The sequence below is a fragment of the Ochotona curzoniae genome, unplaced genomic scaffold, assembly GCF_017591425.1.
Source record: "Ochotona curzoniae isolate NIBS_2020 unplaced genomic scaffold, NIBS_Ocur_1.0 patch350, whole genome shotgun sequence".
Classification (NCBI taxonomy): Eukaryota; Metazoa; Chordata; class Mammalia; order Lagomorpha; family Ochotonidae; genus Ochotona; species Ochotona curzoniae.
In genome coordinates, this window is record NW_024466918.1 from 1 (window position 1) to 14,333 (window position 14,333).

At 46.8% G+C, this 14,333-nt stretch overlaps 1 protein-coding gene across 2 annotated transcripts in view; it reads left to right on the top strand.

Moving 5' to 3' along the window:
* Positions 1 to 893: 893 nt before the first annotated feature.
* The window catches only part of LOC121167245 (NXPE family member 3), a 35,474-nt gene continuing 22,034 nt past the window's right edge, over positions 894 to 14,333 (top strand). The window contains exons 1-3 of one of the 2 annotated variants that reach the window (XM_040996654.1): positions 894 to 978; positions 2,121 to 2,261; positions 9,815 to 10,090. In XM_040996654.1, the coding sequence (XP_040852588.1) occupies positions 9,998 to 10,090 (93 nt within the window). In that variant the 5' untranslated portion in view covers positions 894 to 978; positions 2,121 to 2,261; positions 9,815 to 9,997. The remainder of the gene's footprint in view (positions 979 to 2,120; positions 2,262 to 9,814; positions 10,091 to 14,333) is intronic. The other variant, XM_040996655.1, reaches the window with a different exon arrangement.

Genomic DNA, 14,333 nt, shown 5'->3' on the forward strand with positions numbered 1-14,333 from the left:
CCCAGAAATGACTAACCACAGCCTAGCGTCGTTTATCCCATTTATGCGTCTGGTTACTCATGCGTGGCATGCCTGCCATGAAAATGAGCACATAGGGTCCATTGTGGTCAACAAATATAAAAATAATTCCTGTCAGTTATGAGTTATATTAATTCTTCTTCCTCAACCTTGGAGCAACCGTCTGGCTGCTGGTTTACTTTCTGGGTCACCGTTCTCACATAAATTCGGTTAACTCTTCTGTATCGGGGCACTGAGAAACAGGGAATAACAACATTTTCTAGCTTCCTCAGTAAGCTTCTGGCTATCTTCTGAACAAAACTCTCGGTTCCTCAATTTCACAGAACCGTGACCAACTTTTGCCAAAATAGCATGATCCAGAATCGGGGTGTAAGGGGGGTGGTGGTGGAGAATATTCTTTATTGCCAGGAGATCCATATTACGCACAGTAAGACTAAAAGGAAGGCTATTTTAAGGGCGAAGAGAAGAAATCAATTATTTCCAAAGCAAGGACAGATTCCAGGCTGGGTTATTTCCCAGCTCATGCCTGGCCGATAGTGTGTCTCAGGGACGAAAACTTCCTCACCACACAGAATGCCTGTCCAAGCGCAGCCGTCTCTGGTTCTGGGCACTTCGCTGACCAGAGAAAAAGGTTTGAGGCGGACGCCCCGAGCAGAATCCGGCTTTCTCTTCGGGAGCAGCAGGGTCACTTCCCGCATACTGGTGTGGCGACCAGGAGTCGGGAGAGCGACAGCTGCGAGTCCTCCCCACCCGGCCGACTGCGCTAAGAGCGTGCTGCTGTCCATCAACATCCTCGTCCCGCCCCTCCCAGGAGCTTGTCCAATCGGAGCTGAGGGTCGGGGGTAAGCCGCCGCAGCCGGGGCAGGAAGCCGAGAGCCGATGTTTCGATGCCTCCGCGACTGGGCAGGGCGGCCGGGTACCGGCCGGGAGAGATGCGAGCGCACGCGGCCGGACTGCGAGGTGGGCGAGACGCTGCAGGGTTGTGTGGGCGCCGGGCAGGGCCTGCTGCTCCAGCGCCCCTCGGCTGCAAAGCGCCTCCCTCCGCGCGCCGGGTGCGTTCCGGCCGAGGGGCGAAGGAGCAGGCGCAGCCCTGACGGGAGGGTCGCAGCCGCCGGCCGCAGCCCTGACGGGAGGGTCCTGGCTGGGAGCCCCGGGCTGCCGGGTGGGGCTGCGGCCCGAGGCGGTCGCCGACTTGGAGGTCCGGGCTGTCTCAGCCTTGGCCCCGAGGCGCCCCAGGCCGGGAGGGAGCGGTGGTGGGGGGCGTGAGCGTCGCGATGCGCTCTGCTCGCTGCCACGCCGCAGCCTCGGACCCCTGCGACCCCGCTGCTGGGCGCCTGACCACGCCGCTTGCCCAGCCCCGACCCTGTGCGCTGCCTCTTGGCTGCTGCCGCAGAGGGGACTGCCGTGGGGAGACGTGGGTCTTCACAAGGTGTGATGTGGAGAGCCCAGCCTGTGGTCGCTGAGCTTTGCTATATCAGAGCCCATTAGGTGGTGGATTCTCACGCAAGGTTTATAACGTGTATGTGACATGCTTCGTACACTTTTCTTTCTTTCAATTCATTCTAGGAGAGGTTGTTGCCGCATTTCCTAAAGATACAGAATCACATTGCTCTGGTGGGCCTGCCCGCCCCCGGCCCCTATTGTGGTTAATTATCGTTTGGAACATCTGGGTGTATTTGAAGCTGGCGGGACTCCCAGACCCTGAGAACTAATTGTTTTGCATGCAGTGAGGCAGCGCATGCTATTCCTCCACGGGGTTTGGTTCTGCTCTCTTTTGTGTTAGTGTCCTCTGGCGTCTGTCATTCTCACATGCGCTCCTGAAGTGCTGTTTGTTCCATTGAAGTAGGGTTGCCCGTCTGCATTGCTCTGCAGTTTGGGCTGACCTCCGGGACAACCCAGGCATCTTTTCAGAAAGGCTGTTACCGACGGACACAAATAGCATCGCTGACACTCTGTGCTGGTGTTTATCCTGTGCGGCTGTATGGGGACCTTTTCAGGAAGTTGCCTTTTGGGTGTGTTTCTGCCTGTATTGTTGCAATTGGGTGGGTGGGAACCACCCACTGGTATTTTAAAAAGTTTCCAAATGTTTATTATTTGTGTAGGGTAAACACCATGACCTGACAGTATACCTGATTTATCTACGTCTTGGTTGCCTGATAGCACTTGGGGCTTTGTGATTCATTGTATGCATTTTGAACCTTCCATCGGATCCTGCCTTGGAAGGGCAGCCTTGGAAGGGCTAGGTGAGTCAGCACTTTGGGCTTGCAAGGTGGGGGTACACGAAGAGGAATGGAACCTCTTAGAGCAAATCTTGCAGATCTCTGTCTACTTCATCTTTGTTTAAGGATTGGCCTGTTGTTGTCTTAGTCTTGGCGTGGGTTCCCAGTTCTTCCATCTGTCCACCCTACCCTGCTAAGTTTCCGGGCCTTCCTCAGCAGTGTGAGAAATACAATTGCTTTTTGGAAAGTTTGAAATATGTGTTTTGTGTCACTCTGTCCTTTTAGTTTTGCTGTAGGGGACCGCCTTTCTGAATTAAAAAAAAAGATCCAGATATTTGCTCGGACTGGCACTCTTGCACTTACGTAGATCCTAGCAGAGTGTTTGGGAGAGGGACTGTCCTCTAATTTGTTGTCTTGGCCTGAGAGCAGTGTTTTCCCAGAGGTTGGAGTTGCTAATTTTCTTTGTTTAGTGTCTAAACTGAGATACTTGATTTGTGTTATTGACAGTTGTGAGGTAAGCAGGCGCTTTGTGATTCCCTGTGCAGTCGGAGTAGGAAGTCGGGTACCTGATGGCAGTCTAGGATTGTTGCTGCAGACCATTAAGGAGGTCCTTCATTTTCACGTGCCCCTGCATTTTGAACTGGGCAGTGTCAGCCAAAATGTGACAGGCTGGTCCCAACAAATACGGGGCTGCACCTGCAAGGCACACCATGCGTTTTTGTTTGTTGTTTATCCTTTGTACATAAAACTTAAGCACAAATAAATGGTGTTCTAATATTTCATAAAGATTTGAAAACAAGACTGCTCCAGGTAAGATGCCTTGTATCATGCATTTTATTGAGATCTCTACAGCTATCTCTTATAAAGTGGAAGGATACATTATTTAACCACAAGATTGTTCTAAACTTTTAGGAAAAATAACCTTTGGAGCTTTTTGTCTTTGGTTTGTATGTTTTTTAGTTGCTTTGATATTTATAAATGTTTGACCTTTAACTAAGATTTTTTTTTTTTTTAGGATTTATTTATTTATTGGAAAGTCAGATATACAGAGAGGAAGATCTTCCGTCCGATGATTCACTCCCCAAGTGAGCACAATGGCCAATGCTATGCCAATCCGAAGCCAGGATCCAGGAACTTCTTCCGAGTCTCCCACACGGGTGCAGGGTCTCAAAGCTTTGGTCTGTCCTCGACTGCTTTCCCAGGCCACAAGCAAGGAGCTGGATGGGAAGTGGAGCTGCCGGGATTAGAACCGGTGCCCATATGTGATCCCGGTGCGAACAAAGTGAGGGCTTTAGCCACTAGGCCACGCTGCCAGGCCCAACTAAGATTTGAGAGTGACTTTTCAGGTTGGATTTAATATATATAAACAGCCAGTTATGTAATACATTTATTTGTGAGAGAGAGCTCCCCTTCAATTACTGGTTCATTCCCCAAATGCTCACAGTGACTGTGGCTAAAGCTGGGAGCCTGGAATGCAATACAGTCTCCATCGTGGTGGTGGGGACCTAATTACTTGAGCCATCGCTCCCAACTGTCAGGGTCCACATTAACAGGAAGCTAGAATCTGGAGTTGAAGCTAGCAGTGAAACCCGGGTACTTTGATGTGGAGTACAGACTTTTTTTTTTTTTAAGATCTATTTCTTTTTAGGCCCAGCGTGATAGTGTAGTGGTTAAGGTCCTCACGTTGCACACGCTGGGATGCCATATGGGTGCCGGTTCTAATCCAAGCGGCCCTGCTTCCAATCCAGCTCCCTGCTTGTGGCCTGGGAAAAGCAGTGGAGGACTGCCCAAAGCCTTAGGACCCTGCACCCGTGTGGGAGACCCGGAAGATCTCCTGGCTCCTGGCTTTAGATTGGCTCAGCTCCAGCTATTGCGGCCACTTGGGGAGTGAACCATTGGACCGAAGATCTTCCTCTCTGTCTCTTCTCCTCTTTGTATATCTACCTTTCCAATAAAAATAAATAATAAAATCTAAAAAAAGAGATCTATTTCTTTTTATTGGAAAAGTAAATATACAAAGAGAAAGATCTGTCTATGAGTTCCTCCCCAAGTGGCTGCAATGCCCAGAGCCAAGCTGCTCCAAAACCAGGAGCTTCTTCCAGGTCTCTCAAGCAGTTCCAGGGTCCAAGCAGGGAGCTGGATGGGAAGTGGAGCCACTGGGATTAGAACCGGTGCCCATATGAGATCCTGGCATGTGCAAGGTTAGGACTTTAACTGCTGTGCTATCACACCGGGCCCGAGAAATAGTTGATTTTAAATGGGATTGTTTTTTCCCCAGCATATATCACATTTTTCATCTTTGCTTTTAGAAATCAACTTTATTTTTTTGCATTTATGACCTTTATTTCCTGGTTTAAAAAATAGGATGTAAATGAGATAAAGGAGAAAATAAAAATTGCCTTGAAGGTGACAGGTGTGAACATTCTAGAACTCATCTTTTTGACATCGAGTGGACATCCCCATCCACTGATTAGTACTGATTAGTTTAGCAGTTGGGGTTCCTCCCTCTTTCTTCCTCCCCTCTCCCATAAAGGAGAAAAGGGGAGAAAAGGAAAACTGGGAGCATTTGTCCCACCTTCCTTCCACCATACCTCAACCCTCCGCACCCTATTCAGTGGTCTTCTTGGGTCTGCCTTCTTGTCAACCATGTAGACAACATCAAAATAAAATAAAATGAAAAACAAATACATCTTTTCCAAGAGAGGTCTGTATAGTGTTCCTCAGGCAGTATGTTTTTTTTTTTTTTTTAATTCTGGATTTCTTTTTTCTTTTTTCTTTCTTTTAAATTTTTCTTTTAATAATGATTACAAAGGTAAGAGCATTGCCCACTCGTGGGCTTTTGATTAAGGTGGAGAGGGTCGGGTTTGGAGGGGGAAGGTGGGTGAGAAATGATTCAGTTTTTCCTCTTGTGTTTGTTGTGTGGGGAGAGTACATCGCTCCTTGCCTTCAGACTACATCATAGCCCAGGAGAGGATGTTACATTGGAGACCTGGATGTGGTGAAGAAAGTTCTGAGGTTGTTACTTGAGTGGCCTTGATTGTTCTGAGAAGTGACCTTGATTGTTTAGAGGTGAAAAGTTCTTTCTAAGGCCTGTTGGCTGCTCTTGTCTACTTCCGTGTGCCCATAGACCAATGTGGTTATCTAGGCTGGAGTGTTGTTTGATCTGTCCTGCTTTCTGTGTTTTGATGAGATACTCGGATTCCTCTGTTGCCTTAGATGAGCTGACTGTCTTGCCTTTTCTGTGCATCTGGGTATGTTCTCCATTCTTACACACGAGGTAGCAGCTGAGGTGGCTTGTCCTGCAGTATGTACTCTGAGGTCAGACCATGTGCCCATGTGATTTTTCCTGAGGTCTATCTGGGGAGTCTCCCAAGAAACCTCCCTCAGGAGGTCCTTAGACTTGGCTCTCTTGTGCATTAGCTGGTGCAGGGTCCAGACTCAGCCTGATCCCTGCACTAACCAGTGCGTGTATCAGTGCATGTAACTTATTTGGTTGGACCCAACCGCACCCCAGCTCTCATGTGACTGGTAGGTGCAGACAGCATCTGCTTTTACAAGTGGGTCTGCCACTTGTAAAGTCAGGTTTCTGCTTGTGTATTGCAAGAGGTTGGATCTTCTGAGTCACTAGAAGCCTTTAGTTGTAAGGGGCCTTGATCACCCTTCTACATCATTTACCTCTGAGTAAAACACCTCTGAGTATTTACCACTGAGCTGCTGATAAATAGCTCAGAACCATACTGGTGTCCTCTGAATTTCTGATATCCCAAATTTTTGGCAACCCAAAGCCTCACCTGTGCATGAGGCAGCTAAATTATTTTTTATAAACTTTATTTATTTTTTAAAGATTTATTTTATTTTTATTGGAAAGGCAGATTATACAGAGAGGAGGACAGACAGAGAGGAAGATCTTCCGTCCGATGGTTCACTCCTTAAGCAACTGCAATGGCTGGAGCTGAGCCAATCCGAAGCCAGGATCCAGGAACTCTTCCAGGTCTCCCACGTGGGTGCAGGGTCTCAAAGATTTGGGCTGTCCTCAACTGCCTTCCTAGGCCACAAGCAGGGAGCTGGATGGGAAGCAGGGCTGTCGGGATTAGAACCGGCGCCCATATGGGATCCCTGTGCATGCAAGGCAAGGACCTTAACCACTACACTATCACGCCGGGCCCCTAAACTTTGCTTTATTTTATTAAGGTGTTACACTGCTGGGAGAAAAGCAGGCTGTAGCAGGCAAGACATTTTGGGCCTGATTGATGCCAACTCAATGTTAACTATACCATTGTGCCAGCATAGTTGTCTATCCTGCCTTTTTTTTTTTTCTTTAAAGATATGTGAGGAAGGCAGAGAATGCTGGGCCAGGACAAACCATCCCAGCCCTTAGGTTGGGGGAGGAGGAGTTGCAGACTGCTTGGGCATTGGTGTCTAGGGACGTGCTGTTAGTGGGAACAGCTGAGGGCATATTTCACAGGGGAGGAATAACTTCTGGGGTCTTCCACAGACTGGACCACTGCACTTGCAGATAAGCGAGGGAGCTGGGATGTGGTGGTTTATAGGTGTGGTGGGGGGACTGGAGGACAAGTCTGGATCAGGCCAAGGCATCCATCCATGTGGGAGACCTGGGCTGGGCTAAGTAGCATTGCCTGCTGCCTGCTAATGCATACAGAAGCTGAGGCTGGTGGGCATACCTGACTGGGTTAGGCTGCAGAACTCACATGACACTCAGGGGAGCTGGGGCTAGGTGGAGGCCGGGCAGGGCCAGGCTGCAGCACTCGCTGGTACATGCAAAGGCCAAAACTGAGGGCAGACTATGCCAAACAAGGTTGTGGCACCTGCTGGCATGCATGAGATCTGGAGCTGGAAAAGGCTTGATAGGGGAAGTTGGGGAACTCCCCTGCTAGGCCTTAACTCCCACTAGGGAGCACAGTAGTGGGGGCTGGGGGTGGACCAGACCAGGCAGGATTGTAACACTTACCTGCATTTGTTTGAGCTTGGTCAAGGTACAAGTCAGCCTGGGCCAGACCTTCTGACCCACAAACATGACAAGAGCCAAGACAGGGTGTGGTCTGTGCTTTGCTGGGCTATGCTGTAACGCTTGCCAGTGAGAGCTCAGACTGCAGATAGGTCATAAGACTGGAATGAGGCACCAACCAACGTGTTCAAGACCTGGGCCTGGGAGCAGACTGGGTAGGGAAACTGTGGGCATGCCCCTGTTGGACTGCAGCTCCCACAGGTGAGCCGAAGAGTCAGGGCTGGGAGCAGGCTAGACTGGTCAAAGTGGCAGCACCTGTTGGTATATGTGTGTGCTACGTCTGGGAGCAGACCAGGCTGAGCTAAGAAATAGTATTCACGGGTTTAGAAGAGAGCCAGATGAGATGTGGGATGGACTAGGTTAGGCTGCAGTACATGCAAAAACTGGGGTTAGGTGTGGACTTGGTAGGGGTTATTGGGAGATGCCCTGACTAGGTTGATGTGCGTGAAGACAACCTGTGGTGGGCTGGGCTGCAGTACCCCAGTTCATATGAGAGATGGGGCTGGGAGTGGAACTGACCAGGCAGCTGCATCTACTATTAAGTGCATTGACTGATGAAGGTGATGGACCAAACCTCAGCCTGCGCTAGCTGGTGCGCATGGGTCGAGTCTGAAGTCACCCCAGGTGAGGTGTTTTGGGGGCTTTTCAACTGGACTGGTGGACTCAGACCCCTGCCACAGGGAAAGTCACATGCTATGTGGTCTGATCTTGAATGCATGTATTGGAACTAGGCTTCTTCAGTTGCTGATGCCTTTGCAGTGGATAGCATGTCCGGAAGTTTATGGGGAACATGACAGCCAGCTTATCTAGACCAGCTGAGGAGGCCTTGTGTCGCCATCCTGCGGTGACACTAAAATGACGAGGAATCTCGAGGGCCTGGAACTGCCACCACAACCGGCACACACACACTGAATGAACACACACACACACAAACGAACAGGCAAACAAGAAAGGAGAGACGAACGAAAAGGGGCAGGCGAATGAAAAGGTTTATTGCCGAAAGTGCTGCTTATATACAGTTCTCCACCAATCACTTCTCCCTGTGGGTCCACTGGGCACTACCTGATAGGCCAGTAGCAATGACATAATCGCTAGCCTATCCCTGTGACTTCCTGTTTACCTGCTGGTGGGACAAATCCCGCCTCCTGGCCCTGGGCCAGCCGCCATCTTGTGGCGGCCCCTCATACACGTGGGGTCAGCTCCCGGCGCACCACTCGCCCACAGCCTTGTCAGGATGGAAAGCAGAGAGCATGGACCACTGTCTTGTCCAAGCTTTACAGCATGTTCCTGGGTCTGTGGATGCACTAAGGTAGACTTGGTCAGCCAGTAGACCTTGGAAAGATTTTCTCAATCCTGGTGCAATGAAGCCAGTGGTGTCAGAACTATCAAAACCACTCAAGTAACACCCTCAGAGCACTCTTCCCCACATCCGGCAGGCTGGCTGGCTGGCTTGCTTGCTTGCTTTCTTTCTTTCTTTCTTTCTTTCTTTCTTTCTTTCTTTCTTTCTTTCTTTCTTATTCATTTATTTTTATTGGAAAGATAGATTTACACAGAGAAGGAGAGACAGAGAAAAAGATCTTCCATTTGCTGGCTCACTCCCCAAATGGCTACAATAGCCAGAACGAAGCCAATGTGAAGCCAAGAACTTCTCCTGGGTCGCCAACATGGGTTCAGGGTCCCATGGCTTTGGAGCCTTCTCCACTACTTCCCCAGGGCATAAGCAAATGCTGGCACTTATAGGGGGAAGATTAATCAATTGAGCCATTGTGCCAGTCCCCTGTCCCCCATCCATCAGGGTTCCTAAGGATGACCTTCTCTATCCTTGATTCTGATGCAGTTTGAAAGCAAGGAATGGCTCCCTTCCCTTTCCCCCCTGTAGACTAGGAGAAAAAAAATGGAAACATTTGTTCTGTCCATCAGCTATACCCATCCCATCCTAAGTAGAGACCCATATGGGTGTGCATCCCTCTCAACTATGTAAACAATATTAAAATTAAAAAAATTAATGCTAATATTTACATTAACATCATTATATTATGGTGAAAGAAACATTTTATTAATGTAATTATATTAATTTTATAATTAATAGTTATATTAATGTATTAATCATAATGTTCTTTAGTTAATACAGTAATGTTGCAAAAGTCAAGCTATTTGGGAAGGGAAATTATTTTTTTATTTATATCTCTGGAAGTTTAACAGTTTTGTTTTGTAGTTTCTGAGTTTGAAGGCATTCATTTTTATTCATTTAAAAGGTAAAATCTAAATAAGTAAAAGGGTATTATATAAGTATATATAAGTAGTATATGAGTATATAAGTTTTTACTGTAGTAGTAGATTTTGCTGGATTTACAGTGAAGCCCAGAATGGTGAGAGGGAACTCTGAGGAGGTCATCTGAATGTGGAATGGATATTACTGTATTCTGGCTCTTTGCTTTCTCCTTGTGACTTGGGCCTTGCATAAGGTTAAGGAAGAGAGAATGTGGTTTTTCTTCTCTTACCATCTAAGCGCTTGCAGTTGATAATGTTTTCTCATATTTCCTCTTTGAAGGAATTAGTTGAAGAAAAATGTGTTTCTTCAATCAACTGTAGTCTCTACCAAAAGAACTCTTACGGGTACCAGTGTGATAGGCAAATTGAAAGCTTGTTTGCCGTCCAGAAAATAAAGACATGGAGTTTTGAGCAATGAAGATAGCATGGTGTCGGCCATGGGTGATGAAGCTACAGCCAGACCATGTGGAGCAGTGTTTCCAAAATCCGGCTGTTGTGCGGTCTGCTTGCAGTGCTCATGGTGGTGGTGCTGGTCGTCAATGTGACCCAGGTTGAGGTGAGTACCCAGCACATGCCTTCATAACCAAGGCGGGTTATGAGGATGTGGGACTAGCTTTTCTGAAGAAATGTTGGACATTAGGGTGCTTAGTTCCAGGGCTTGTTTTCATTTGCTCAGTAAGGGTCGAGCACCTCTAGTGGTCATAAACGGTGATGTACACAGGATGTGGTGGTGGTAAAGGAGGCAGGTAGATTTCTTTCCTATGGACCTGCTATTTTCAGTGCGTGTGGGGAACAGTAATAATAATAATCATAATTTTTTTTTGACAAGAGGAAAGAAATTATTTGGAATAAACAAAACTGAAATAAAAAACATCAAAACACATGGGATACAGCCAAACAAACAAACAAACAAAAACAGTATGGATTGGATTATTGAAGTTACACTTTCCATGTTGGTTTCCTTATATAAGAGAGAACATATGGTATTTGTTCTTTTGTGATTGACTCATTTCACTGAGCATAATGGTCTCTAGTTGGGACCACCTAGTTGTAAATAGTATAATTTCATTCTTCTTAATAGCTGAATAATATTCCATGGAGTAGATGTACCACAGTTTCTTTAACCACTCTTCTTTGGACGCACATCTGGATTGTTTCCATGTCTTTGCTATTGTAGATTGTGCTGCTGCAAATATAGGATTACAGATCCCCTTCTCACATGCAGATTTCACTTCTATTGGGTATATTCCTAGGAGTGGGATAGCTGGGTCATATGGCAGATTTATTTGCAATTTTCCAAGCACTCTCCATACTGATTTCCACAGTGGTTGTACTAGCCTGCACTCCCACCAGCAGTGAAGGAGGAGGGTGCCTTTCTTTTGGGGAGAATCTTAACCCACAATTTAAACTTTGCAGTTTATAGTATTCAAGCATGATTTTACAGAACTTTGTGCATTTTAGGATAATCAAAAAAGTTTTATAATTCTAACAAGTCATATGTTAACAGTTGAAGAATAGAAAAGTCTTAGGCAGGTGAACAGAGAAATCCCCAACAACTCAGTGAGTGAGGAAGAACTGAGCTCTACATCCTATGTAGTGAAGTCTAGGAGAAGTCAATTAGGAAGCCTTATCAGTATGTGCAGGTTAAGTGATTGTAGGCTAGCTGGCCTTTTTCCTGACTGTTCCAAACCTAATATATCTGAACTAATTTCGGGGCTCCTGAGCAACACTGATGAGTGCTGTTAGAGAGGCCTGGGAGCCAAGGTTGGAACTAGGTGAGGACCATAGAAAGCTCCTGACCTGAAGTACAAAAGGAAATTTATCTCTGCAAGCCACCTGGGGCTCCTGGCTACCTGATGTCATCAGACCCTATGAGCAGGGTGCTGGGCAGCTTCCATCCCACGTGGGAAATTTGATAGGAAATGAGTGACCTCAGAGTCTGTGAGGGCACTCACATTCCCTGAGACCTCCTTGGCAGTCGGGATATGGTTCTCGGTGCCCATATCCACTGCTTCTGCAGCAAAAGCACTTGTTCACTCCCATATCTTTATCCAGCTCCCCAACTCTTCTTTACATCAGGGCTGCAGTAGCAGCAAAGACAGCAGTAGGGAAATATACATGGGAGTAGTTAGCCAAAAGTACAGGTGGATTAGCCGGGAACCACTTGTAGACTGTTATGGTCTGATGTTGAACTGATCTGCTATTTGAGCAACCACAAATGTGTAGACATATACTGGCAACATTGCACATATCCTCCAGGAAATGAGCAGGCAGTTTTCTCTATTTTGTCAGGCACGGTGAAATTGTAGATATTGCTGTAGTCATGTACTTGCTGCATGAGCACACTGAAGGAGAGAGGGGGCTGTTGAGCAGAGGGCTCTGCTGGCTCTGACTTGGTTGTCTTTATTAACTTGTAGATGATAGTGATGCCTAAAGTCTGGAGGAAGGAGGATATTTGTGCTCCCACCTAAATTCGTATATTGAACCCTTATCAGTTTGATGGTGTTTGAAGGAGGGACCTTTTGGGAGATAACTATTTTTAAAATTTTATTTGTATATTTGAAAGGCAGAGTTAAAGAGAGGGAGAGGCAGAGAGAGCTCTTCCATCATTTGGTTCATTTCCCAAATGTCTGCAGTAGCCAGGGCTGGGACAGGCTGAAGCCAGGAGGCTGGAACTTTGTCAGGGTCTCCCATGTGGGTGGCAAGGCCCAAGAACTTGAGCCATATTCTGTTGTTTCCCCAAATACAGTAACAGGGCATTTTTTTAAAAAAATCAGATCTTTTTAATTTATTTTTCCCCTCAGTACAGATTTACATGCATAGAGGTCATCTTTCCCCATTCGTTCTCTCCTCCCCTCCTTCCTCACTATATTTCCCCTTATTATTTTTAAACTTTTTATTATTGTTATTATTATTATCATTTTATGATACAGTTCCATGTTCCCTTATCCCTTCCCCAATTCCCTCCCCCCATCTAGTTCCTCTATATCAACATATAATTCTTCATACACAGTCATATGTCCATCATTGTGGGCATGGACAATGGCAGAGAGTCCAACATCCTATTGTCAAGATATAGTAAACAGTTTCATTGTAAGTCCATCTTTGTCTGGAAGCAGAAATGCATACTACACTGCATCCTCACATCAGTAACAGGGCATTGAAGTGGAAGTAGAGCAGCCAGGATTCGACTGGTGCTCATTTGTGATGCTGGCCATTGAAGATGGCAGCTTAACTCACTAACTGCATCACAACACTGGCATCCTGATGATTAGCTTTTGATTAGGTTATTAGGATGTGGCCTTCATGATGAGGTTAATGCCTTTGTAAGAATAGGAAGAGAGTGACCGGCACAGTGGGTTAGCAGCTAAAGCCCTTGCCTTGCATGCATTGGGATCCCATATGGGCGCCGGTTCTAATCCTGCTGGCCCCTCTTCCCATCCAGCTCCCTGCCTGTGGCCTGGGAAAGCAATGGAGGACAGCCCAGAGCCTTGGGACTCTGCCCCCATGTGGGAGAAGGGAAGAGGCTCCTGGCTCCTGGCACTGAATCAGCGCAGCTCTGACTGTTGTGGCCACTTGGGGAGTGAATCAAAAGAGAAAAGATCTTTCTCTCTGTCTCTCCTCCTCTCTGTATATCTGATTTTCCAGAAAAAAAAGTCTTAAAAAGAAAAAAAAAAAGAATAGGAAGAGAAAATAAGCAAGGAAGGGCCATGTGGCTATTCATAAGCCAGGAAGAGAGGGGACCTCACCAGGAACCCTGGTGCCTGCCCAGAACAATGAGAAAAATGTTGAATTGTTTCTATAAAGCACAGACTCAATGTTAAGCAAGAATGTCACATAATATAAAAGGGTGGTAGTAATAATTTTTCTTTCATTTCTCATTAAAAAGGACCACATTTGAGTATGATTTATTTTGTCTTATTTGTTGATATATATATATATATATATATATTTTTTTATTTTGATGATCTTTACATAGTTGATTAGGGCTCAGAGGGTCAAGGGCTACAGGAAAGTGGGTAAGACCATTGTTTCCACATTCTCTTTTTTCCTTCCTGTATCTGGGGGAAGGAGGTAGACAAAGGGAGAAGCCACACCCACCCTCCCAACCATCCCAGGGTCCCCGATGTGGGGCATGCTCCGAGGGCACTGCTCAAGTGGTTTCAATAGTTCAACTGTTCTGAATTGCTGCCAATCTCATCATTCCAAGCACGATGAAATCTCTTCAGAATCTACTGGCTGACATAGTCCACCTTAGCATCTCCACTTGCCCAGATTTTTTACTGCTAACACTTCACTGGGGTAGTTGATTGATTTGTTCTGTCCTCTCATGTGGTACTAGGTGTTCTCTGAGGGTTCCAATGTACTACCATATCCTCCATGTGCACCTGGATATGCTGTCTACTGCTCCTTCTGAACCACTGAGGAGACCCAGCTCTGATACATGCACTCCACAGTCAGACCATGGAACCTGCAATTTTCTCCATGGTTGGGGTTCTGAGTCCAGTGATTCAGTTAGGGGATCCCCAAAGAAACTTCATCTGAGGTGATCCCAGACCTGATTCTTGTGTGTGCTTGCCAATACAGGGTCCAGCACAATCTGTCGCCCAATCAGCCTATACATATGCTGGTGGTTGCAATTGCTGAGTCAGTTCTGCCTCCAGCCCTGTCTTCTACACAAACCAATGGGTGTTGGAACCCATTCCGATGCTCTCCACCACATGCTTGGCCTTCACGCAAACCAATGGGAGCTGAAGCCTAATCGGAGCAACCCACAATAACCCTGCCAGACCCACCCT